Source organism: Acanthisitta chloris, unplaced genomic scaffold (genome assembly GCF_000695815.1).
Source record: "Acanthisitta chloris isolate BGI_N310 unplaced genomic scaffold, ASM69581v1 scaffold6369, whole genome shotgun sequence".
NCBI lineage: Eukaryota > Metazoa > Chordata > Aves > Passeriformes > Acanthisittidae > Acanthisitta > Acanthisitta chloris.
The window spans coordinates 65,710-93,284 of NW_008689717.1; the positions used below are offsets into that span (position 1 = coordinate 65,710).

The following is a 27,575-nucleotide window of genomic DNA, read 5'->3' on the forward strand; positions in this document are numbered from 1 at the left end:
CATCTTTCTTATATACTGGTTTCTTTTTCCTTCCGCAAGAAATGCCATATAGACACTTTTCAACAGGTTTGACAGTAGATAGATATCCATTTGAGACCGCTGCTGCAGCTGGCATGCATGAGAGGAAAAAATGCAAGGAATTCTTGGACTACATATACATTTCATAGTGTGGCAACAAAGCACACAGAGAAGCTCCGAGTACATTGAGGTCACCTGATTCAGCTCACGACTCCTGCATTTGATCTTATAAACACTCGTCTTTAACAGTACGCAAAAAAATGAAGCAGCATCTTATGCTCAAAGGAAGCTCAAAGGAAGCTCAAAGGTGGTCTTCCAAAGGAATAACAATCTGTGAGAAAGGTGCAATAGGTGACTAAGCCTAATAAGCAATCCACAGTGAACAAAGAGAAACTACATTTGACTGAAAAATCAGGATGAACACCAACTAATCACCACCAGCTAACATCTCTGCCAGCCTGCTATGAATAACTCTTGGTTTCCTACATGCACTACGATAAGCTCCTATGCTAATCTGACACTGCTGATGCACAGCTTCACAAAACAGGTTCTGGTGCACACTGCCATGCAAATCTGACACACCTGGTTTTTGGACACCTGGAGAAACAAATTTTTCATATTAAATACAAGCTATTATGAGTACTTCAAGTCAGACTAGAAGAGACTTCAGCACTGTAGAAAATGTCACTTTTTTTTTTTTGGTAATGTTATTGATAAATTCTCCCCACTCTCAGTCATCATCCACTACAAACCAAAAGCTTCTTTCACCTCCACTGTTCTTACACGAAAATAATAAAAGGCAGTGTTTGTAGCATTCAGTGGAAAATTACCACAGTTAAGGAGTGCAGTCACAGAGTTCAGCATTTAGAGTCAGAATCTGGTGGGAGGGAGTAGGGGAGGAGGCTATGAAAGAATGTTATCAGCCACAGATTTATGAGGCCAAAAAGCAGCCACATAATCACTTCCTGCCCATCATAGGCCATAAGCATTTTCTGACCTTTCAGCAATTAGCTTTGCAGTTTAATAAGAAGAATTGTGCCTTATTTGTATTTGGAATGTGTTTAATTTCACCTTTGAATCACACGATCAGGTTTTTGTTTGCTATATGGTATCCATGACCACAGTGTTCCAGTAGAGGTGGTCTAAAATCCATTCACACCTTAATCAGAGTGGTGATAAGCAAAACAGAGTTCCTGAGGTTGATCAATATTTACACAGTATTAGTCATTTATCTGCAAAGTCCTTAGAGTATGTTTCCCTAACAGTGGCACTTCAAAGGGACCTAGTCAGGGTAAGTCTCCCTTTTACCAGGTACTAACACCTCCTGAGTGCTAGGCTCTAGTACTAAAGAAGTAGTTAGGTTTCATACTGTGTAGTTTTCAAAGGTGGACATGTCATGACCAGCAAGTTAATATGGTTTTGGAGATGGTGGTGTTGGGGAAGGGCAGTTTACAGCAATGCTCACTCATTGCAGTCTGGATGCACTTGCTAACTCCTACATTTTGCCAAACAACTGCACTGCTTGTAGTAGTGGAGGACTGCTTTGGTGTTCTCTCTTGGAAAGACAAAGAAAATCCGAACACAATAAGGGTTCAGACACTATTAAATCTGAACAGAAAGATCCTCCTACTGAAAACCTTCGAAACCTAAATTTGCCTCATCATAGTAAGTACCAGCCTGAAAGGTGAGGTAGGCCCTGTCTCTCAAATGGGAAACATGGTCTGTGGTGACGTGCTCAGCACAGCTTCTAAGGACACTGCCTTCACAAATATTGAGGAGAGAATTATTGCAATGGTGTAAGACCAGTAAAGACTCACTTCACTACAGACAATCAGTAAGGATCACAGCTCAGTCCTGTTGGTTTACGCAAGGTTGTCAGCATTTATGAAATGACAAACAGCCCTGCATGGGAGGGAAAACTACCATTCTGAAGGGAACAATATCCACCATTAATTATGGTACTAGTTTTCTAGTCTCTCTTAGTTAAAATGATTACTTTTTTCTCCAACTTCCTTCAGCTTCAGAGATATAAACCATGCGTTCCAGAAGTAGCAGCACAGAAAGCCCAACCAGTCCAAAGCTGAGCCAGCAGAGGCCAAAAGACCACCATAAAGAAGAGGATGTTTGCAGTGGGAAAGGAAATGTACAAAGAAGGCAGAAAGAGGATGATGAAGCCCAAGCCAGTACCATCCTAAGAAGTCCTAAGGCAGAAAAAAAGCAAAGAAGTTCTTCCAAGAAAAGGGAGGATCTCTCTCGTGATGACTTGCTATTTCTTCTTAGTGTCCTCGAGGGTGAATTACAGGTAATGTATTGACATATTTTATATTCCATATTAAAACACACTCCACCCTGCCACTCTCCCATCCACCACAAACACATGCTGCTCTTACGTTAAGGAAACACCCTACCTAATTTGATACAGGACAAATATGAACTGTGAAGAACAAAACCAATGCAAATTATAGCTATTATAGGTATCAGACAGACAGACAAGGTGATCTTTATACCACACTTAACTCTCAAAGCAGGGAGCTCACAAAACTTTCCAATTGTCCTGCCCCATTTTAGTATTTTGAATACAAACTATTTGTCACTGTAAAATGTATATGAAGAATACATTACAGACCTTTCAGATCTTTTACTTGTTTCTAAGGTCCCTCTCCTATGAACCCATGAGCATTGCTCCCTATGAATCAATGTGTGCCTGATCACAAGAAGTAACTCACTCAACAGGATTCTAACATCTTCTGCTAGAAAAATCAAAATAGCCATTTCATTTCCCATAATATGAAGCATAAGTATTGCATGCCACTTACCCCACAAGATAGTGGATTTTGAAGAGTGAGCATTTTTCTACCTAGAAAAGGAGCCAGCTGTCAAGTGGTAAATGATGCCTAACCAAGTCAAGAGTAATTTCAGGAAGTGGGAACCAGATTTCCTAGTGAGCAGGGAAAATATTTCTGAGGCAGACTTAATTGCACTGAAGTAGTGACAGTCACTTAAAACTGCTCACAGAGAGAGGAAAGAGCAAACTGGCCAAAGTGGCATAAACAGGTATATCACATGGTTTCTGAGTTTATTACCCAGACAGTACCTGGGTAATTCTATTTTTAACACATGTGTATGTTGATGTAATAATACATACATGCATAACAGAACACACATGGAATATGAATATTTAATAGATGTACCAATCTCTGAGGGTAGATCCAAGGCAAACTTCTACAGATTGTTTCATTATGCAAACAGAACAATTTCCGTGCTTGCAAAACATTTCTCTCCTAATCACTTGCCCTCTCCTAATTTAGATTACAATTCAGATGTCACACACTCCTCCAAAACAGTTCTCTGTTCCTCTCAGTAAAAGAGATGTTTAAAAACATATATTTGTATATATTACACACACACACTCTCCTCATCACACTTGTGTAGTATAAATATATATGCACACACTTCTATTCTTATGAATTAAAACTGGAACAGAGTGAAATGAGAAACTGGAAAACAATGAACCTGACATGAACATTTTAAATCATGTCTGAAATTCCAAAGGAAGCATTATGAATGAAAAAAGGCAAAAAGTAATTTTTTATTCCTAATTTTCCACCTCCTGTAATGCCAAGTCAAATCTCTGAAGATCAGCTGTCAATCCAACCATAATTAAGTTTCTAAGTTAGATGCCATTAGTTTCCAAATTCCAGAACATTTAAGATGCGAAAAGTTCACTCTTGTATTTTTTCTGAAATGCTAAGGATTAGAAATAGACTATTTTATATTTTAATTTTTTTTAAAACAGTCATAAATATGGATACAGAAGTGTTCCAGGCAAAAGCAGTCAGACTGCAAGTGTTAGCCTTTCCTGCTACATCCCTTTTTCTGATTTCTTTCCTTCCTATTCTACTCTTCTAGGATTAACACATACTTGTTTTTAACTGAGGTCATTGAAGACAATGGATGTTTGAGACAGTTCATGCAGTTATGTCTCTGCAATGGAGGCTCCACCACCAGAGGATTCAGGGTGGGGGAAAAATCCAAACAGGTGGACACATGTATAGGGGGTTTAAACTACAGAAGCCATCTGCACCCAGAACATACAGAATGTGCAACACTTTCAGGCCTAAGAAGCATCCTAACATCTTGCACTAGCAATTTAATGCCAGTTTCTAATACCATAACTCACACTTTGACCTGAAATTTTGTCCTGTGAATGCTACACACTGATAGAGAAACAGCAATATGAGCTAATCACTAACAAAGTACTTAAGCTTTAAGGAAGGTTCTGAAGATGTTGGAGTTTATGCATAACTACTAAAAATACAAAGATCAGTACTTCCCTCATGCTTTTCAACCATTTTCACATTACTGACTATTTTGGGGCCCTTTACATACACAGCCTTACTGAAAAAAGATTTTCAGGTTTTTTTAAATCAAAAGCAGAGAGCTAACCTGTAAATATATACATGCTGTTTAACAAAATAAAGCCTTACTTTCTGTTTCTGCAGGCTCAAGATGAAGTTATAGGAGTACTTAAGGCTGAAAAAATTGACTTGGCTTTGCTTGAAGCACAATACGGCTTTGTTACTCCCAAGAAGGTGTTAGAGGCCCTCCAGCGAGATGCTATTCAAACAAAGGCTGAGCAATGGCAAGAAGATATCTACGAAAAGCCTATGGGAGAGGTAAGCAGAGTAATTGATATTTAACCATAGTTCCCACCTAATTCAACAGAAAATATCTCACCCACTTCCAGGGAAGAAAGCAAATGAGCTCTAACATGAGTGTAAGTGGCAACAGAACAAAGTCCAGGGTCCAGCTGGGACCCTAATAAAAGCAGTTATCTAATGATCTTCATTTATACTGCAGACTGGTGGCTGCACACCTTGCAGATTTTGCACATGATTTTGCCTAATTCAGTCTCTGGTAATCAGCCTTCTGTTCTTGGCATCATCTCTTTTTTCCCCCCCTTTCTGTTATCCATACTCACAACCCACACAAATAGCCTCCCCAGTCCCCATTATTCTCATGAAGGTCTTCTTACCAATGGCTGGTGAGGACCCATTCAGCAGTAATGACACAGCTGTCTACCTTGCATGTCCCAGCTCCCAAAAACTGGGGGGAGGCATGGGTACAGCTGCTTGGCCTGAGTAGTTACTATAATGAGCTGGCATTAGAAACTTCTTCCAGGCAAAAATCTAATATTCTCACATTATACTTAAGTAACCTTTAGTTTAAGCACACTGCAGCAGGAGCCATCATATTTTCTGCCCTGCAACGCAAATCACTGGATACTAGAACTCCTTCAGTACTCCCAAGTAATTGTCTCCCATTCAGATAAAGATTTTTAATATGCTGCTCAGTATAGATAAATATCATAAAAATAAAGGCAGGAATTATGAATAAAATTGTCCTTCCAAGTGTTTTCCAGGCTTTCTGAACAGAAAATTACCTAATGATACAGAGATCATTTCAGAGAACATGATGTCAGATAGAAGGTCAGCACTCATTTCAGAAGCTCAAAGGTTAGAAATCTCTGGATATAATCTGAAACAGATAAAGTTCAACTGTGAAGGTTAATTCATTTTAGAACATTGTGGCATTGTGTCACAGAAACTTTGAACACGAATGGAAATGATTTGAGAAGTCCAAAAAAGTTTGAAAACCTAAGTTTTGTCTGTTACTTCATGTAAGTTCATGCACACTTTTTCCTTCTTACACTTCATGGCAGAGAAAGAATTTCTAACACCACTGGATTTGGCAATTCCAAAAGGCAAAGGTAAACATCCTGAGAGCAACTGAAAGGCTAGAAGAACCACTGCCACTTCTTGGTGTTGGTAAACTAAACGATGCCATAATAGAAAGGCATTCCCCAATTTCCATTTCAAAATCCCCCTACATTAAGTCAGAGATTAATTTAGGTTTTGTTTGTATTTTTAAAACATTTATAAAAAACAAAGGAGAGGTGGAACCAGACACAAAGTCTGGGAACAGACCATTTATATTCCTCCTTTGCCACCAGGACCATTGTATCTGCATGTGCATCTCACCCTTGACAATTTAGCCTTGCTGCCCTGAACACAGAGGCTCTTCCCGAAACTCAAGTGAATTTCAGAAGGCAACTGTAAGACTTCCAGTCCTTTAAGATTCCCTCACCACTATCTCATATATTCTAAACTTTAAGTTTCTTAGCAAATTTGGTTAAAAATATAGTGGCAACATTTGGTGACTGGGCAACTTTACTCATTTGGAACAGGATTCATAAGTGAAGAAATGTAGCAAATTATAAACCACTAGTAATACCTCTTCCTTTGCACAGCCTATGAGGAGTGACAGTCCAAAACCATGTTTTCCTTGCTTATGAAGAGATTTAAAAAAAATATTTTTGAAAACAGTAGGTTTTTCCAGTCAAACTTGCTCTACAGCTATTTCTTTCTGCAATCTTAACAAATGTCACATAGGCTTACTCTTAGTCCTCACACTTTAGGGGCATTAAAGAAAATAGACTGTTATTTCTGTTTTGCTTCTGACTCGAAGACCTGAAAAGGCTGTCCATCTTTGCATGGCTTATAAACTTAGATTGAGTCAGTTATTCATGAAAATATCTGTATTCAGATCAATTGACACTTTCCTTGAATGGAAAACAAAAAGTATGCAACATTCCAGTAAATACAGAATAATAGTATAAGAATAATTTTCCCAAATTCAAAATAAACAATATTTCTAAAAGAATCAAAAAAACATCAGAGAAGGTGATGCAGAGAAGAGAGATAAACAGGAAGGTACTGCAAAATTTATGGTGGTTTTTTCTCACATTTCAAACCTTCATGGAACCAGAAAGCACATTCTGGTTTCTAACTCTCCTCAGCTTCCAATAAAGGAGCCAAAGCTTAAAATAAAATCTGGCATCTTGCTGTTTGAAATGGGATGAACAATACCTCCTACCACTTGGAGACCTCCTCTAAAAGCAGCAAAACTGGAAGAAAGCCCATTTTTTGCACCTATCAGGGCTAATTAAAAATTTAATCCATTTTTAAAATCCCAGTGCCAATCAGCTTGGGAAAAGATGCATCCTCATCAGCCTTTTAACAAGGTATATCTAATTGCATCCTCACAATGCCTTGTAAGTGTTGGTCAAAACTATCCAAGGAAGGGAGCTGTAGGGCAGCAATAAGTTAGTCATAGGAAGAGACTGAAACAATAACATTGTCAACGTGGCATTCAGAAAAGAAGACCAACACATCTGCATGGAAATTTGGCTCAGCTAGGGTTGAAAAAGGCAAGGGAAGAAGTGCTCCCATAATCTCCGGTAATCCTAAACTCAGGATTATACATTTATAAACAATGGCCACGAGGATATTATTAACAGGAATAATATTATGCTGAACTTTGGATAAAGAAACGTAACTACCCTGGATTTTATTCTGGCACATCACCAAACAGAAAACAGTCTAAAAAGAGAAAGATGAAGAATTCAGTTCTGATGTAATGGATTTGAGACACACCACTCTAGTTTGACTTCAGACACAAATTGGTGGCAAAATGTATTTAAACTATTAAGTTCATCCGAATTTTAAATGTGCTGAACTATTCACAGTTACGTAAGACTATGTCTCTTATTTTCCATTGTATCGTACAGCCTGTTCAAGTATTAATTCTAGCAAAAAGACCATATGGTTAGGAAGAACAAAACAACAAATCACTTAATTAAGATTTTATCACTTCAATTTTCAACAGAAGACATTTATACTGCTGCTTATTAGTCCTCTGTGGTTTTTAGCTAAGAACTGTGTAGGCTGAGTAAACTTGTGTGTGTGTACACATGGATATTTCTGCATGGGCAGATTTAGCATTTGGCCAGTGTAATTTGAGGAATCCAGGGCTGTTGGAGACCACTTCTGTGTGAGGACCTCACACTAGCAGAGGTTCACAAGACTTCTCTCTCTTCTCTGGTGGATATGTGGGAGTCTGCCACAAAATCTCACAGGGAAAACCCAAGAGCCAAACCTGCTCCCCAGGGAGGTGCCCTTATCTTGCAGAGAGACACAACAGAATTTCCCAATAAATCACACAGAAGAACAGCAACCCAGTACCAGACTCTGCTCTGTCCTGCAGAGAAGGAAAAGTGTGCTGCACAGCAACACACACAAGTGTCACAAAGCCAAATGCCCATACCTTTTATGCATCTCAAATACAGATCTCAAGTGTTTGCATTAATTGTGATGTAGGATCTGCTGTCTCTCCAATACTCCTCTCTATGAACCACCTGTACTAGAAGACAGCCTCAGCATTTGTTCTCTTCTATCCAGAGTGGAATCACAAGCTCACACTCTCCACCTTGTCCCCAGCCACAACAGCCAAATGCTCACGGCAGAATCGGTTTGACAGAAGCTTTTATACTTGTCACTCTTGCCCTTTCATGTAAGCAGGCCTTCCCACAACACTACTGTTCTTTTTCTCACTTTAAAATTCCTCGTTCCACCTCCCTGCCTTAAATACACACCTCACCCATCCCAAATACCAGTCTGTAATCCAAACTGGCTGTAATCTCAACACTGACAAAAGCACAGCTATGAACTGAAACGAACTGGCATTGCTCACTGAGAGCTGCAAAACAAAGACCTGCAGTTACTATCTTTCTTCTTGCATATATGCTGCTTGGATTACTGCCTGAATTAACCTCTTGTAGCTGTTCAACAAATACTCTAGGGCAAACAAAATAGACTGAACCTATAAAACCCTGCTGGCAGGTCTCATATCCTTTACACTCAACTGTGCAGAAGCAGAACTAATTTCTGCTTGGTTAATGTTGCTTGGCTGATGGCTAACCCTCATCTCCCTCAAACATTTATGTTTGAAAGGAGGATCATTTGAATTATGAGGTTGTAGCCAGAAATTTCAGTGTTTTCTTACAATAGCAGTTTACACTTCCCCTTAGATTGTTACATATTTTTTCAAAGTGATAGGCCAATACATACAAATGCATCTCTTTACTTTCTTAACCCCATCCATGCAGACTGCCTGCCAAAAGGAATCTGAAGTTCACACCTTTGCCTTCTTCCTGCTTGACCTGGCACTGAGGGCTGAGACCAGCAAGCACTCAGCCAAAGTTCGTATCAATTTAAGCAAGACAGGGCCAAAGTTGCAAGCAGCACTGCATTAGAACTTTACCAAAAAACAGGAGGCAGGTTGTCTTCTGAGAACAGCATATATTCACCTGACAGCATGACCTTTAAAAACACAAGGATCAGAAGCTCAGGTGATGACACTTCATGGATCTGTGCAACAGCTGTTCCAAAATACATTACAAAATCTTGGGAGCAGGGGGAAGGTCAATAAAACCTCTTTCTGGTAAGTTAGTAGATGAACAAAAGACATCAATTTCTTTACATGTTTTGATATGCATGAAATGAGATGAAAAGGCACTCTCTAATGCCATAAATTGAAAATGCAGAAAATTTTCAAAATGGTCCACATTTTTGTTGGAATACTTTGGACTATGACCATCCTCAAAGTCTTGTTGATGCCTCCATTTTTTTTCCTCATAGCAATGTCAACAAGAAGTTAACAATTATTCAGGAGAAATGTAACAAAACGTATAAAAGCCTTAAAAGAAGCTGAGATAAGCACAGGGGGAGACTTGGAAGCCTGTGGAGTATTTGATGATACCCTCACTCATTCAAGAAACTCATGTTTAGGCATTCCAGCTCTTTCTGTCATCACTTCTATTGGCCAAACTGTGAATAAACATGAAGAAAAAGATAATTAATCATAATCATTGGAATTAAATGGTCCAAAATAAGCAGTAGCCCTAAGACTCTGAAACCCCAGTGTTTCTTATGGCACATGGAATTCCTTGTGGGGGAAGCATCAGAGAACCAGAACTAGTTTTGCTTCCCACACTGCCCATTTGTGAATTCTTTCCTATTAATAGAGTGAAGCACCACAATCAGACTGATCTGCTCAAAGGGACCGTGGTTAAAAGGAGGCACTAGGCTGTGAGCTTGAAATATCTCTTTTCCTAAAAGGATATGAGGATTCCTGTGCTGACTTGATGAGGGAGGCAGCCTCCACAGGGCAACAAGCAGGGAACAAAGTTGCTCACAGAAATTTCAGCTAGATTAGTAATGTCTAAAGGGAAAAAACACTTACGGTTTCATACACACACCTGCATAACTCAGTCACGTACTGAATTCAGAGTTATAACAGAATCCTCAGAATCACATTCTTCTTTAAGTATGTGGCAGTTATTTCGTCTAACAGTGTAAGTCTCGTGAACACTTATGGCAATACCTCTGTGGTTTAGAAATACTAAAAATTATTACCAAAACCTAAAATAGATTACTGAAATTAGAATATCACTATATTATAATACTACGAAAGATTGAAAATTCTTCAATGAAAGGGTGGTCAAGCATTGGAAGGGGCTGCCCAGGGAGGTAGTGGAGTCACCATCCCTGAAAGTGTTCAAGAAATGACTGCACATGGCTCTTAGTGCTACGATTCAGTTGACAAGGTGGTGTTTGACCAAAGGCTGGACTTGATGATCTTGGAGGTCTTTTTCAACCTTAATGATCCTATGATTAATAGTTAAGTAGAAATCCTAGAGGAAGGGGAGGGAATTTCAGGCTCAAAGTGTGCTATAAAGGTGTCATCTGCAAGGCAAAGCCCTTTACAACATGAGGAACAAAATGGGAAATGACACTGTTAAAGCGAAATACTTGTAACTATTTCAAAATTTAGCACTTACTTACTCCAGAAACCCAAAGCCATGACCAGACTAAGCACAGGAGACAAGATTGCTTTCCCCTCTTGGTTCTACCATGTGTTTACTGTGAAACCTGAGGAAAACTGCTTTTTGATCTACCTGTCTACCTTACAAAAACAATTGAATGATCTTATTTCTGATGTAGCTACAAATGAGGCAAATAAATCAGTCATCCCCTGTGTGAAGCAGTGGATGTGGCTTCTTCTGCCAAAACATCTAGTTCTCTACCACAATGGTCAGAGAGAAAAGCACAGCCCTGGGAACAGTGTCTGTTAATTGGTAGCTGTTGAGAATCAGTCATGGCAGGAGGAGGAAAAGAAGGTGACTGAGGGCCCTGCAAAAGAGTACCTTATTTTTCAATAAGACTGACGGAATGAAATAACTCTTTCCAAACAAATAATGAAAGACCTGGCTATTGGGCTATTAAATGCATTTTATATTATTAAGCTTCTATGAAAGCCTGAGCAAGCAAAAGTTGCAAAACACTTCAGGAGTTTTTGCTTTTTTTTTTTTTTTTTTGTAGCTTGATAAAGTTGTAGAGAAACAGAAAGAAACTCATAGACGAATGCTGGATCAACTTCTAATGGTAGAAAAATCACACAGACAGACATTGTATGAACTAGAGGAAGAGAAGAGGAAGCACAGCAAATACATGGAAAAAAGTGATGAGTTTACAAACTTACTGGAACAAGAATGTGAAAGGTAAGGTTACCTCTTGACATAGTACTATGAAGTATGTGGAGTGTAACATTACATCTAAGGATCTGTCTGCTTTCTTATCCTGGATCCACTAAAAATCAGAAATATTTGTGGAGTTGTATTTTGAGAGCTCAGCTGTGAAAACATGACTAATTACTTGTAAATAACAATAATGCCCACATCTTTGTCAGCAGGTGAGGTAGGTCAAACAGTTGGGAGATTCTTCAGTACTGCTGTAGGATGACATGGATGTTGCACTACAGAGAATACAGGGAGATAAGCAAATGTATAAAGTTATAACCAACATGAAGCAGGTGAACCTTTCAGGGTTCCTGGTTTAGATGCTCGGTATATACTACAGTATGTAAGTAACAGAATATGAAAACAGACACACAGCCTTCGATGGCAGAAGAACAGGACATGAGGAAAAGTAGGTCTTTGGACAGATCACAGAAATATAGATGGAGGAAGCAAAGATAGACGATAATTTACAGAAAGCTCTGAAAATAAGAATGACATAAAACTCTCATATCGGGATTAGCATAAACCCCATAAATCCAACTTTATTTTGAAGCATAACCTAAAAACATCACAGCTTGTTTAAGCACAGTGTTAGGATATCAATACCAATTCTCAGAAGAATTAAGAGGAATTTAATGTAATTTACTGTGCTTAAAATGCGACTTTATACTGTGGCTTCTCTGAATCTGCAGTAAAACTGAACACATCATAAGGAAAAAAGTATCAAAGGACTTTTCCTATTCCCTGGATAGCTACTCCAGAAGATAGGAGAATATTGTCTCAGTTTCCTTTCACTTAGGAACAGATGGAAATATTTGGGTGTGAGAACATCAAGCCTGTTCTAAACTCACATTCTGCACAGATAATTCTTCCTTTGCTTCGCCTGCGTAACATCATGTTCCACGTATTTTGGCAGTGTTCACACTTTGCACTACACCTCTCTCCTGCACGTCTATCAAAGACAGCACATAAGCTTCCCACTGGGTATGCAGCCAAATTTATGGTTTGCAATCACAGAGACTTGGGGAAAAACCCCTTTGCTTCTCAGAAAGATGTATACAGATGCAGGCGAGCACAGGCACACACAGAAAAGCACATGCTATGAACTGTTTTTTGCAAAACATCATCATATCAGGAACCAAAACCTGAGATCAATGGAAGTTTTTAGCTCAGCTGTCTTTTTCTCAAAATCTGAGACACTCACCTCTTAGAGACAGAGCTAAACAGCTACAGTTGCTAAGAGTGGCAAAATGTTACATCAGACACATGTGCTCACACTGCATGAATTTATTTTTTTTTTAAACCGGATAGACATGGGATTACAACTCACTTCCCTGCCCCTCTCTCCTCCCCCACCCCAGAAGACTATAAAACATTTACCACTATTATCTGCAACATTTAGTCTAGCTGCCTGGAAAATGGTGGGAAGAAGGGGAATACTGAGGTGCCTAATGAGACCTTAGAGGATGTAATAATAGATTTCAGATTAAGTCTCATTTTTTGTATTTTTTTTTTTGGAGGATGTATTTTATGTGGAAAACCTTAAGGGGGTGTGATGTCACATGTTGAGCTGATTCCAAAATGTTTGCCAAGTAATGTCACCATCAAGATCTCCACGCAATTGCCTGCCATAACAAAAAAACCCAACAAACCACCAACAAAAAAAACCCCACAACCAAAAAAACACTCAGCAAGTTAAGGCACAGCTCTTTTTACTTTCAGCCTGCCTGACACAGCAAGGTGACCTTCTCTTCCATTTTAAAAACTTTAGCTGAAATTCAGTTTCCTCAGGAAGCAAATTTTGCATTTGGATTAAAAACAAATAGAACTCTACAAAAGGTTTCATACATAAAGCAATGAGAAATGAATTTTTGCTTACCCCCAACTCAATTTTCAAAAAAGGGAAAAACAGCAGTAAGTATTCACCAATGAACTTTCTTTCTGTTTTCAGTCAGAAGCACTATTCTCTTCTATGTGGTGGATATATAGTATTCCTAACAGTATTTCAGATTCAAAGCAAAATCCTGAACTTCAATTAGTCAAAAAAGCACCTTGCTTTCATTGAAGAGTAAGGCTTCTACATAAAGATATCCTTGAAGAGTATAGAATGCATGCAAGTCAAAGAAGGTACATGAATAACATGTCTATGTGATCAAAATGAATAAAACTTTGATGTTATGAGGCAGTGAGGCTGAAGTTCTTAAAACTATTCCTTATAGCAAGCATAAAGAAACTATTAGTCAGGTCCAACTCTGACATACTCTTCTGGATATATATTCAAATACGGCAGAAAGAAAGCATTTCCTGTTTCTTGCATATGTGCTCAGGAAGAACAGAACCAATGAATCCTTCAATGAAAATTTTAGTGATGAATTTATCAGATGATCATGTTTTACAGAAACTAGGCAATGCTCCATCTCTAGGGCCTTTTGCTGCCTTCCACCCTCCATCCATGATATTTCTCATGAAAAGTGTGAAACATGCTTGGATTGTGCAAAATATTTGCAGTCTTCAATGGCTCAGTAAAAACTCTTCACCTTAATCATTTCAGAATTTCTTTGACTTCATAGCAAGGCGACAAGACTAAGTTTGTCCTCAGCAATTGTACATTGTCAGATTTGGGAGTTTAAGCGTATGACAAGACTCGTGACAGCTTTCTAGATATAAGAACTGGATTAACATTTCATGTTGACCCTTTAGGCATCTTAAGCATTTTTCTTGCTGCTAGTCAAAACTAATCTTCAATAGTCTTGCTGTATGTAAGTGACAAAGACTGGTCTTTGAACTGAAAAGTCTCATTACTTACAACAGACATTTACCAGTAAACAAATGATAAAATCATGCTACTATCATTTTATTTATTCATTTTCAGTCCTGTGTGCTTTTAAAGCATGGACCCAACTGACAAACTCCTAGCAGGTAAAGAAAGGTTCTGTGGAGAGAAAGAGGCCAATGGACAACAACTGGATAGGTCTTTCTGCACTTCAACATGAATCATATGCTGTACGTGCGCAGATCACAAAGGAACACCAAGACAAACTACCTTTTCATGGTAGTGTACTAGGCCGAGTCAGCTAGACTACAGAAAGGAAAACTTTGTTGTATTGTTGGAACCTGAAGAAATAGAGGCACCCAAATTCACAGGAGTGTTAAAAGAGAAAAAAAACCCTCAACATAATCCAGAAGCTAGATAAACAGGCTACTAGGTGCAGCTGAAGAATCACAGCATAAGAGCCACTGACTTCGCTTGGAAGGTCTTACATTTCATGGAGCTGGGGAATGGATTAAAGACTAGAAGGAATACTTACTATAGATTTTACTGTATCTTCCCTGAGGATGTACCCATTTGTCCAAGTATACTTACCCACATCACATATTTTTGCAGCACAGTTAAATAACAAGAAACTGTTATTTTAGAAAACATTTTACAAGGATAAAATATGAAACTAGAAGGTTTTCCAGATACTCGTGTTCCCAGTTTGAAAACGTGCCATATGCATGCAAGTATTTATGCTTCCACATAGTACTCTCCACACCACATCAAAAAAAAAAAAAAAAAAGAGAAACAAAAGAGAAAAATAGGAAAATGTTTAGCACTTACACAGTCCTTCTCCTCTGCAAATCTCAAGGAGTTTTAAATATTATATAAGTACAGTTATTCCTCATTTTCTAATTACTGAAAGGAAATGGAGGTATGAAGCAAATAAATCAATCGCAGGTACCTGCAGGTTAAACTGGATGAGAGGAAGAAATGTCCCGATGCATAGGTGTGTTCTGTCTTTGAACTTTCTATATACAACACAGACTCAACTATACCTAAAGGGTAAAGCTTTAATGTGAAGATATACCAGTTATAAAAGTGTTATTCTGAAAAAAATAGCTGTTTGCTAATAAACAATGTGAACAGATTTTTATAGGCAGTTATGAATTCAAATATTAGCATAATATTTGCAGGTTGGTATTGAAGCAATTAATGAGATCTTAAGTTTGAGGATCATCTGCTAAGATGGGGGTCTTTTTCTACAGGGAGGAAAGACATTGTTTTAGCTCTGAATTCACACTCACGGAGTTCATATGGAGAACCTAGTCCAAAGGAGAAGAAAACATGATTGTTTATGTATAAGAAAATCCTAACATTTACTAAATGGAAACTTATTCCCTATACTCTATGCAAGGGAAAAAAACCTAAGCAAGTTAGCTAAACTCTATTCCACTGTATCAGGCATTTGTTCTTAAAACATCAAGGGCAGGGCATTTTCAATGCTAAGATAAAAGTAATTATTATACCCATCTGAGGGGTTGGCATTCACTAGGCATAAAAAATGCAACCTAATTGCCAGAAGTCTCACACCTGTAGTCTTTCTCAACTAACAAAACACTGCTTTTTTGCTCCAACTGCTGCCACTCTCATGGTCAGTCAATTAATATGACAACCTGTTGAGTGATACAGGTTAGAAGTGATCTCTGGAGATCTCCAGCACAATCTGCTGCGTGCAGGGCTAACTTCACAGCCAGATCAGGTTGCTCAGATCCTTATCCAACTGACTATTGAAGATCCCCAAGGGTCTTGGATCCCCAAGTGATTCTATTGACTGCCTGGGCTCCTGATGCAGTCTTAGGCATCTTCCCTCAGTTTCACTGTAGGCATCATTCTGGTCTGACTTCTGTGCCATGTTCAACTGAAACTTGTCTCATTAAAAGCTTAATAAATTTTCTTCTACCAAAGCTCTGAATGTCATCCACCTCCACTGTTTCTGATCTTTTGGCTACCTTGGATACAAATGAGCTTTCAGCACTTCTTTGCCATCTTACCTACACAGAGTTTCTGTGACTCCAGCTGGACATTCCTCTGAGTGTTTCACAGTGTACTCTGAATTGGAAACTTATCATTGTCTACCTCTGCTCTGTCCGTAGGACTCCATAGGTCTTACTCTTCAGGTCTTTATCCATTCACTCTCTGTGCATCTCCTCACAGAAACTCAATGCCAGCCATCACCTCTACGATGATGACTCAAGTCTACTCCAGCCACTACCAAAACAACAAATCTCACCATTTGTGAGCAAGCTGTCATCATCCCCAATTCCATGAGACCAGAAAAGAACTTGGTCTTTTATCCCTCTGCCCTTGGCTTCATCCTTATAATTCTCTAATACCTTCATTTTTAAAACTTCTGTAACAAAGTCATACTGCTTGGCACTCAGCCTGTCCTACCTGGGCCATTCTACATTTAAGTCTCACAAATTCTTCTTCATAGCACCTCCAAGAAAAATAAATATTAAAAAAAAACCACAACAAACAATCAAAACACACACACACAAATAAACCAAACATGTCTTTCTGCACTTGCAAATAACTAAATTCTTATCCAGGCCCTCACTTCAAAAATACTTTTTTATCATTTCCACTTTATCTATTTCAGCTTTCTATGTATCTTCAGTGGGTGCACACTCAATACTGCATTAAGGCTATGCATTTCTTCTAGTGTACCTTCACAGTACACTCTTACCCTCTAATACAATGCTATTACATGGACTAATCAACTACATGGACTAAAACTGTATCAAAATTAAATCATATTATGTTGTAATACTGCTCAGGTACTGAGTAGGTAAGAAAGGCGATTTCATAAAAATGAGTGCTGTAGGTTAAGTGTTTTGGGGTTTTTTAAGTATCAGATGAAAGAAATTGCTGCACACAGTAGGTCAAGTGAGCAGTCCTTGAAAATTGGGACTGAGCATCAAGGAGAGGAAGAACCATCTTAGCTTAAAGGTGAAGTGTGTAGTATGTTGCCAGCATAACACTGCTATACTTTAATTCAAACACATTTATACATTGGAATAACAATATATTGCATGCCCAGCTCTGGAAAATTCAATATTCTTTAAGAGTGGGTATAATTAATATTTGCTGGTTTTCTTAGTGAAGCCAATAAAATATTATAAGAAGTAGGACATTATCTCTACAGAAAGCTGCAGTAAAAATAAACACTGTCGACTTATTTATTCTACATGTGTTACCAGCGGTTTTTAATTTCATGCACACTGAACTATTGTTGTGGATTGCATTGTACTCAAATGCAATCATTTCCTTTTAGCTTTCTGGCAATGAGTTATACATATTACATATGCCTGAGACTATGTCTTGCAAGTTGTGAAATGAATGCCAGATCTCTGTACATTTGACCTTTTTCATGGGTATCTAGTGTTCCATAGGTGAATAAGAAAGACCCACCACAAGCAAAACATTAAGAGTTCTTATTCTACATTGCACTCCAATGGGACAGTCCCACTAATAATACCACTGAGGCACGAAGACAGACTCAAGGAAGTGATGTACACAGATTAATTACCTCATGCTCGTATGTGAAAACTATGTACCATTGCACTACATAACTTTCAACAGATGTTGTGAAATCAAATCCTTGTCAAAAATCAAGGACTCAAAGGTTCCTACAGTTTCTGTGCATGATGGAAGGTAAAAATACTTTACCTTTAAACAAAGCAATAGAACTCAGGGCAAAAACCCCCAAATTGTTAACCAAGGTCACACTGTGTTTTTTTAATACAAAAATTAGAAATAAATACAAATGGAAACATGGCTTGCATCTCAGTATTAATGGAACTGAGAAATTCTCTAGATTCATGGTGCAATTCTAAATTATTCCACCTACTGTAATTAATAAGTACATGGAAGATCTAGACGATATTCGTTTCTCATGCAACTCCACTGACACTGGTGGAATGGCAGAGAGAAGTGAGGTTCATATTTAGGAGGTTTTTAAAATTCTGAGCATGTAACATGTCTGCTCACTGCTTCAGGCACACAATCACAATGACCAAATAGTACTATCATTGCACACTTTGAGGATGAGGAGGACACAGCAAATAACCTTAGTCAAAAGATGTTCTCCGAGACTGCTATGCTCTCTCTCCATCATGAGTGGGGGAAGAGATGCTCATTGCCATATGCCCTCCTTGCAAAAGGACATAAACTCTTCTGAAAGAGACAACTGTGGAAAATTATCTGGTGGTGAGACCAGAACACCCAGTCTGGTCAGCACTTTCAACTGTAGTGTCAGAGCTCAAAGGGAAAGTTGATCTTTCTAAGCTGGCAAATCTAAAAATATTTATGGCTCTTGTAAATCAACACCTAAGCACTGACCAGAATGGATGATGAAGCACTGGCCAAATATGCTCATGGTGAGGCACTGCCCTCAGTAATGGGGCACTTGCTCTAGTCACCAATTTACATTTCCAAATAAGACTCAGTGCACCACTCCATGTGTGGCACAGCATAACTAGGCTAATCATAAGCAACAATAGAAGCAGATGACTGTACCAAGACCTGTGACCAAAAAAAGACACAGTGCATTTCTGATTCATTGCAGGGTGGGGCTGTGAGAGAGGGAGAAATTGGCAGTGGATTTTGTAACCAGAGTTTGAAAAGAAAACTCACAACATCAGACAGAAAAAAATAAATCTACAAATCATTCTCTAAGAGAAAATTTGACACCATCATAATTTTCCAGAACGAATCATTGCTATGGGAGAATTTGTACTCCCGTTTGAATGCGGAGGAGGAGAAATCTCAATGAAGTTAAGATCTTTCTCGTGGCAGAAAAATTTAAGCAACTTATACATACTATAATTAGTTTTATATCTTAAGAACAGGCAAGAGAAAAATGGTCATGAGAACTGAGAATGCAGGTCACCCATCAGTTACTAAGACTTGTGATCTAAACTCAAGCCAAGTTTCCCATGGCATGCTGTGAGGTTCAATGCATTTATGCTCAGCTAGAAAATCTCTGAGCATTATATACACGTATGAAAGAACCATGCGTGGGAGACTGAAGCTGTTGAAGAAATATGTCACAGCTTCAGTCTCTGTGCTGAGGCAGTAATTTTAAACAGAGAACAACTAAGAAAAAAATCAGGACCACTAAATCTGTTGAGAACAGAGATTACCAGAAAAGAATGTTTAGAATAAACACAAAAATGTTCTTACACGATAATTTTGATATACATATATCTACATTATTTTTTTGCTTCTTGAGCCTGAAATGGACACTGTACAGCCTTTGGGGAAAACACCACACATTTGGACAAAGTAACACAATCTATTTAGTGTCTGAAGACCAAAAGTGTGAACACATTGAAAAAGTATGTTCAATATTTAAAACTTTCTGCTAAGAAATTTAGAAAAAAAAGCCACAGAATATATATAAATTCAGAAATTAACTAAAGGTTCAGGAAGGACATATGAACTTTTTTCTTTAAAATTTGTGATTCAGACCCCTATATGGGGAGCAGGGGTGGAAATGATGGTACACAGGTTGGGTGGATGGCTCAGAGTAGCAAACAAGAGTAGAGAAAAACCTTAAGACCATCTAAGTCTCTCCCTGGCAACGGTGCATTTTCTCCAAACGCACTGTCAACAATTTTGCTTCTTATTTCAAATGTCTAAGACACAGAAAGGTCTCAATCCCTGTAGAAATGTTCTACAAAAGTTGTGCTGTCATAAATAAAATTATACTTTTCTATTCATTCAATAATTCATTCTCTTTAACAGCTCAGTACATTACTTCCTTCCTCTGTTGAAATTAGAGTCACAGAATCGGACAGGCTGGAAGGGACCACAGTGGGTCATCTCATCCAACCTCCCATTTCAGGCAGGGTCATCCTAGATCATATGGCACAGAAGTACATCCAGATGGTTCTTGAGTATCTCCAGTCAGGGGGAATCCATGACCTCTCTGGGCAATCTGTTCTAATGCATGGTCACCTGCACAAGTGAAGAAGTTCTTAATCATGTTCAGGTGGAGCTTCCTGTGCATTAGATTTTGCCCATTGCCTTTTGTTTTATTGGTTTGCACCACTGCAAAGAGCCTGGCTCCATTTTCTTGGCATCCTCCCTTCAGATACTTGTAGGCATTAATGAGGTTCCCTCTCAGTCATCACTTCTTGAAACGGAACAGGCCCAACTCCCTCAGCCTTTCCTTGTAAGTGAGGTGCTCCAGTCCCTTAATCAAGTTTGTTGCCCTCTTGAACCCATTCCATGTCCCTCTTGTACTGAGCTAGCTCAGAACTGGACACAGCACTCCAGATGTGGCCTCACTAGGGCTGAGCAGAAGGACAAGATCACGTCCCTCGACCTGCTGGCAATACTTTTCCTGATGCATCCCAAGATTCCAACGGCCTTCCTGTCCACAAGGGCTCATGGACTGCTTGCTGTCCACCAGGACCCCAAGGTCTTTCTCCATAGAGCTACTATCCAGCAGGTCAGTGCCCAACTTGTACTAGTGCCTGGGGTTACTCCTTCCCAGGTGCAGGACCTTGCACTTGGCCGTGCTGAATCTTAGTTGGTTCTGCTCTGTCCACCTCTCCAACTTGTCAAGGTCCCTCTTAAGGCATTGGCAACTCCTCCCAGTTTTGTATCATCAGCAAAGTTGCTGAGAAGGCAATCTGTCCCCTTGTCCAAGTCACTGATGAGTAAATTGAACAATACTGGACCTACCTAGTATGGAACCCTAGAGGACACCATTAGTGACAAGCCTCCAACTAGACTTTGTGCCACTGATCACAACTCTCTGAGATCTGCTGCTCAGCCAGTTCTCCATCCACCTTGCTGTCCACTCATCCAACACACACTTCTGGAGACAAAGATACTAGATGCTTGAGTAAGACTGAAGAACCACCCTAGGCCACCAATTTTGGTTACAGACACAGACCCAGCTGAGTTCCAAAGCAGACAAAACCCTAAGATGAGAGTTTAAGTGGGCTGCAGTAAGACCTGCTGCTTCAGGATGATTCTGAATGGAGAATTGCCTACTTCCCCTTTTGTGGTAGGTCTCAACTGCACACCCCCAGCCCAGGAATAAAACAAACACAATGGCCCCTGTGAGGCACAATTTGAAGGAACTCCAAAAACTAAGCAGGCAAAGAATAAACCAGAATAAACCTTTACACTCCTGCAGCAAAGCTTATGCTGGGAAACATGACCAGTAAAGCTAGAGTTTGTACAGTCATGCTGACAACAGGAGGCTTCAGCACTAAAGACTTGAACCATAACTTGGTTATCAACAACATGAACTTTCAAGCAGAAAAAACCAAACCCAACATTTCTGATGACTACTGCAAGAGGACAGGGGAAGTATTCTGCCATAGAAAAGTTTTATACCCCCAAAAAAATAGGAAATTAAAAGCGCCAGAGGGAAAATAACACTAAAAATACCCAGATGGCTAACTTATTTATGTCTGCCAGATTTGGCCTAGCATCCTAGAATCCTAGAATCAACCAGGTTGGAAGAGACCTCAAAGATCATCGAGTCCGACCCTACCATGGTTACTAGACCATGGCACTAAGTGCCACATCCAGTCTCGTCTTGAAACCCATTGGAGAAAGGAAACTCATTGAATCCAGAAACATGGTTGTTTTCAAATGTGCACATGAGCTTGAGATATACTTTGCACAGGTCTGCTGTCATTCTCTGTCCAAGATCTAGTATGTTCAGCATCCAAGTTATGGCATTGCAAAAAAAAAAAAAAAACCCACAAAAAACAAACAACCACAAAACACTAAAACTGCTCTTGGCCCTATTTACTTCCTTGCCAATCCCTTTCAATTTACACATCTTGCTTGAAATTTTAATCAGCTTGAAGAGCTGATTAAAAACCTGCAACTTAAAACAGAGTTCTTCACTTTCAAAAGCAGTCAAAGTCTTGTCTTTATATGCTACAAAGAAATTCCTTAGCCTCAGTACTTTGATTCACTGTATATTCAAGTCACTGGGGAAAGACCCACACTTCCCACACAGAGTATCAGGGTACAGGTACAAACCCCTGTTTTTCTTGAACTATCCTTTCATTTCAGTAAATCACAATTGCTACCATCTCACTTGTGCTTCCTTACACACTATGCTAGCCTCCTTCCTCCTCGTAGCCTGAACAAAACAGGACAATTTTGTGGAAAAGGAAATAAAACCTAGCAGAAATGGAGACCATGCACTCTCCTCTCCATGTGATTTGATTTGTATGCTAAAAACTTTAGGGTTATCAGGAAATTCTTAGCAGTGTAAACCTTGTTCTGACACATAAATTTATGATGACTTAGATGACTTTTAGGAATGTTGAGATCCTACAACTTGCATTTATGTCATCAGGAAATTGCAACATCATTTATTAAAAGTTTAGACAAGATTTCACATGTTTCTGATTTCAAAATTTCATCTTATATCCAATTGAGGAACTGAGAAGCAAGACCCACTCCCTGAAATCCTAATATTCTCCTTTTTTTTTCACCAGTCTTGCCAGCTAAACTCTGGATGTCTTTGTGTTCTGTCAGACAGGAGAATGAGTCAGTGTGTCCCTAACTGGCTTTCTAAAAGAGAAATTGAGAAGTTTGATGACATATTTGGATAAACACACTCACTGGATAAAGTTACTTAATAATTTATATCTCTAAGTTTGCTATAAACCTTCAAAATCCTTATAGGCTAGATTTAAATATAGCAAATAAAAACTATAGGTTATAAATAAACTTAATGAAAACCACTATATTAAAACTCAAAGGACCTTGTAAACATGCTTATCAAAGCTTCACCACTGTAATATAGCACCACAGCCATAAATCCATGTTATTAATTGCTAGTCATCCACAATTGTTAGTGAAATATCAGCCCTATATAGATCATCTTTGGTTCAGAACTCAGTTCTATCCTGGTCTCTGAACATAATGTAACAGCCAACACTGGTGATCTGACTGTAGAAGCAATGATCAAACTCTGAGTTTATACCATTCAACTCTCCAAAATAGACAGTGAAAACTACTGTTATCAATTTGAGAGTGCTTTAGTATATTATCTGGCCTGGAAATAAAGGACGATTGAAATATACAGCACTGAACCTACAGAAGGGCACAAATACCGAGCTGATTTTGCTTCCTAATCCCTCAATTTACCAAAGGGCAAAGTGGTTTATATACCATTTTGGAATGCACCATTCCTCACAATAGCAGATATCCAACAGCACAGTGGTAGCTCAAGAGAGTTTTACCAAAGGAATGTACCTTATGGATTCAAGATCCTGATCTCTATGAATTTCCATCTTAAGTTCTGTATTAACTTCAGATGCAAAGTAAGAAACACAGGCATTCCAATGCAAAGTAAGAAAAGAAAGTGTTTCAATTAGAGAAGACATCATGCTGGTGTAGGAGCTTTACAGCTGCAACAAAAAAAGGAAAGCAGCAGAGTGGAGTGAAATAAGATAAATCTACTTAACTATGTAGAAGCACATCCAGATTTTCTGTGAGTTGAAGCACATACGTAAACAGATAATCATATAAATGCAAGACTAGTGACCATCAATCCAAAATAATGACAAGGACAGAATTCAGGGGAATCTGCAGTTACTCGTGCATGCTGGATAATTGTCATACAAAAATAAAACAGAGAATAGCTATTGAAATACTTGAACTTTTTGTAAAGCCTCTATCCACAAATTTCAAAAGCAGGAACACGCTATGTTCCTACTAGAGTCATGAAATAATCCATACTGCAGACACTGAAAACCCAAAGAAGTTCTCGTCTTCAACCTGTTTTAGATAGGAGGGAAGAAAATAAAAAAACAACTATCATATCTAGATTTAAGAAGCATAAACACATTACAGTACTAGAAACTGAATTAAAGAGAGCACCTAAATGAATAAATCCCATGAAAGCCCTGCAGACAATTTAACAACTCTGACAAAGCAGATTCCATGTACATGTGTATCAGCAAAAGAAAAGCAACTAAAATACTCTAAAATATCCTAAAGCCAACTAAGCAATTTAACAACAGATTAAAATAAATTAAGTATAAGTATATCTTAAAGGGGAAAATATGTACAAACAAAGATAACAGACAGGAAATAGAAATGTTAGTATGTTAAAATTCATCCAGCCAAAGTAGAAAAGTCTTCATCCTAATAAAAGTGGAGAACAGGGAATTGCCCTGGACATCCTTCTCTGAACAATGAGAATCAAAAGTTAATTTGGTTCATTTTTCAAAACCTTACTTCTTTTTCATTGTTTTCCCCCTGACTGACAGCATTGGATTCCAATGGTTTGGATGTCAAGGAGGTTTCACATTAGACTGTTTATGGAGAAAGAGACTGTGAAGCCACCTGAAGCTGAACTACTGATAGAAAAAGCTTTACATCAAATTTGTACAACACAAAGCAACAAGCTTACTAGTACTTTAGCAGGACCAAATGTTATTAAAGTATTCTAAAGAACTTGCATGAGAAACTGATGAACTGTTAGCTCATGGGTAATTCCTCCCTTAAAGCAGGCAGAAAACTGGGACACAACACTAGATTTTAATGAGAGAAGAAAATATAATAAAGATGATAACTAGAATATATCTGGGAAATAGAAAAAAACTCCAGCCAGCTGAGAGGAAACCAGAATCATATGCCAAGTCTGCTCTGCTTCCCCACCTGTCCTTAAATCGAGTAATATTTTGCTGTTCCATCCTGTTAATCCTGGTATCTGCACTGAACCAAGACAGTTTACAGCAGTTCATTTACCCCTTTCCCATGAGGAATGTATTTTCATGCACTTTGATGTGCACAAAAACATAACTCAAGGGTCTGACTATTTACTTACAAGTGTTTGAAATAGGTATTTACAAAGGCCAATTTTTAATTGAGTTTCTTAGGCTGTGTACCTACCCATCATCACCATCATCCCATTTTTTCATCCCTAAGCTAATTTCAACTAAAATGCAAATAAGAAGCAAAGACTTCTAAATTATTAAATGCCTACAGGGCTCTTGAAAACAGATGGTTTAGTGTCCAGGATATCAAGCAAGAATCCAATTTGACCCCAATAAGAGTATACTGCAGAAAAACTTCGTGATCATCCTAACAAAGGCAAAGCCTAGTAGCTTGTACATTATTGGGCAATGAAAAAAACATCCAGCCATGAAACTTGAATTACATGAATTCCATAATTCATTTTGTTTCACTATACAAACAGCTTTTTTTTCCCCCAGCAAATACTGCGGTTTTCACAAACCTCACGGAAACAGCTACCCATTTACTTAGCCCAAATGATGAAGTACTATCAGAAGTTTGATTTGCCATTGCAAAAGCTGAATATTTGGATAGCTGTAGAACATCATAACTTTCATTGTCTCCTTCTTTTCTTTCTAAAAATCAAAGAATGAGATCATAGGAACCTATGCGTAAGTCTTCTGAAAATATCTATAATGAAATATTTAGTCAAATTTTAAAGAAATAAGTACTAGCATGTGTGGTCATACTTTCAAAAGAGCTTAGGCATGCAGCTTCATCCTCTTAGAGAATGGCAGCCAGACTTCCCAATGCATTAAGACAGGCAGCAGTTCATAAAAATAATGGGAAGAGGAATAAAGATGCTGAGCTCATGGGAACAGTTAGGCCTTTAAAAATTATTCCAAATAAAGCAAAGTTCTCCTACCTCCAAAAAAAAAGGGAGAGGCTGTTTGTTTTTAAAATAAAAATGCTAAAAATATCTTAAATTACGTTTATCTTAAAAAAAGCTGGACAGAACATACTGCAAGTCCTCTTCAAGTGAATCCACAAAAGAGAAAAAATAACCAATAAGGTAAAATGGATAGGGTGAATATTTAAGAAACTGAAATGTCTTTGAGAATTAGGACATAGGAATACTTGGATCCCAAGACAAGATGACACTCAGACCAGGAATGCAGAAAAAATCCTATCCTGAACCATTTGAACACCATTCCACTTTCTCATAGCATCCAGACTTCTACCTTAATTCTTTCAGATGCTTCTCATGTTATCTTGTTTGTTCAGCTGTTATAATTAGATCAGTAGAGAAAAAAACCTGAGGATTTGATGTATAACGCTTAAGAAGTCCTAACCTCATTTGACACAAACTCTTCACTTTCCTGAAGCGTAAAAGGACTGATGACACAACTCTAAGTCATTCCTGGTGCCAAGTCTTACTCACTGTCATTGCATTCAGACTAATACATAAAATAAGAGAGTCAATACAACTATATATTAAAGGAATCCGGAAGTACTTTGTAAAGTATATACTAAGCAGACACTCATATGAAAGTTCTGTGCATTGGTTTCTTATTTTTTTAAATATATTTATTCTATTTGATTATCTGTCCTCAGATACTTCAGTCCTTAGTATTAAAATAATTCAACTTTTCCTTTTTTGTTCCTGTCATCAGCTCTATAAAGAGTATGTATTTTTGCAGTTATTATGGCAAAACATGTATTTTTGATTGCAGCCCAAAAGAATCCTAACTTTCACTTTCTTTTCCGATAATGTTTATGTTTCTCCATTCTTACATGAGGCATCCAGACAATCTTATATTACCTCACTTTTTAGTAAGCCTAACATGGAGGAAATTCCGTCCTCCTAGTGCTCATGTTCCCCTCTCTGCTTCCAACTGTCGCTGTAATGTATGTTCAGAAACAAAAGGTAAACTGTTTTGTGTTTGACATTAAATCTGTGATTCAGCTTATAGATGGAGAGATCTAAAGTGAGGGACCTCCGTTTTGTGACTGGCACCTAATATCCCAGTGCTGTCCATGGAAACGTACCCATGACAGCTCCATTCAAGTGACTGCTGAAGATATAGACTAAAATCCCACTCCAAAAGTGCTAAATTGTAGATCATAGATCATAGAATCATAGAATCGACCAGGTTAGAAGAGACCTCAAAGATCATCGAGTCCAACGCTACCGTGGTTACTAGACCATGGCACTAAGTACAGTCTCATCCTGAAAACCTCCAGGGATGGTGAATCCACCACCTCCCTGGGCAGCACATTCCAATGCCTGATCACTCTCTCTGTAAAAAAGCTTTTCCTAATATCCAACCTAAACCTCCCCTGGCAGAGCTTGAGTCTGTGCCCTCTTGTCCTGCTGCTGGTTGCCTGGGAGAAGAGACCAACCCCCACCTGACTCCAACCTCCTTTCAGGGAGTTGTAGAGGCGGATAAGGTCTCCCCTGAGCCTCCTCTTCTCCAGGCTAAACACTCCCAGCTCCTTCAGCCTCTCCTCATGGCACTTGTGCTC

The 27,575-nt window shown here is 38.6% G+C and overlaps 1 protein-coding gene across 1 annotated transcript in view; it reads left to right on the forward strand.

Annotated features, from left to right (window-relative positions):
• The first annotated feature begins 2,053 nt into the window (after positions 1–2,053).
• Positions 2,054–27,575, forward strand: part of FILIP1L (filamin A interacting protein 1-like) — a 64,156-nt gene continuing 38,634 nt past the window's right edge. Inside the window, exons 1-3 of the mRNA XM_009081525.1 lie at positions 2,054–2,320; positions 4,521–4,694; positions 11,301–11,479. Coding sequence (XP_009079773.1) covers positions 2,054–2,320; positions 4,521–4,694; positions 11,301–11,479 — 620 coding nt within the window. The remainder of the gene's footprint in view (positions 2,321–4,520; positions 4,695–11,300; positions 11,480–27,575) is intronic.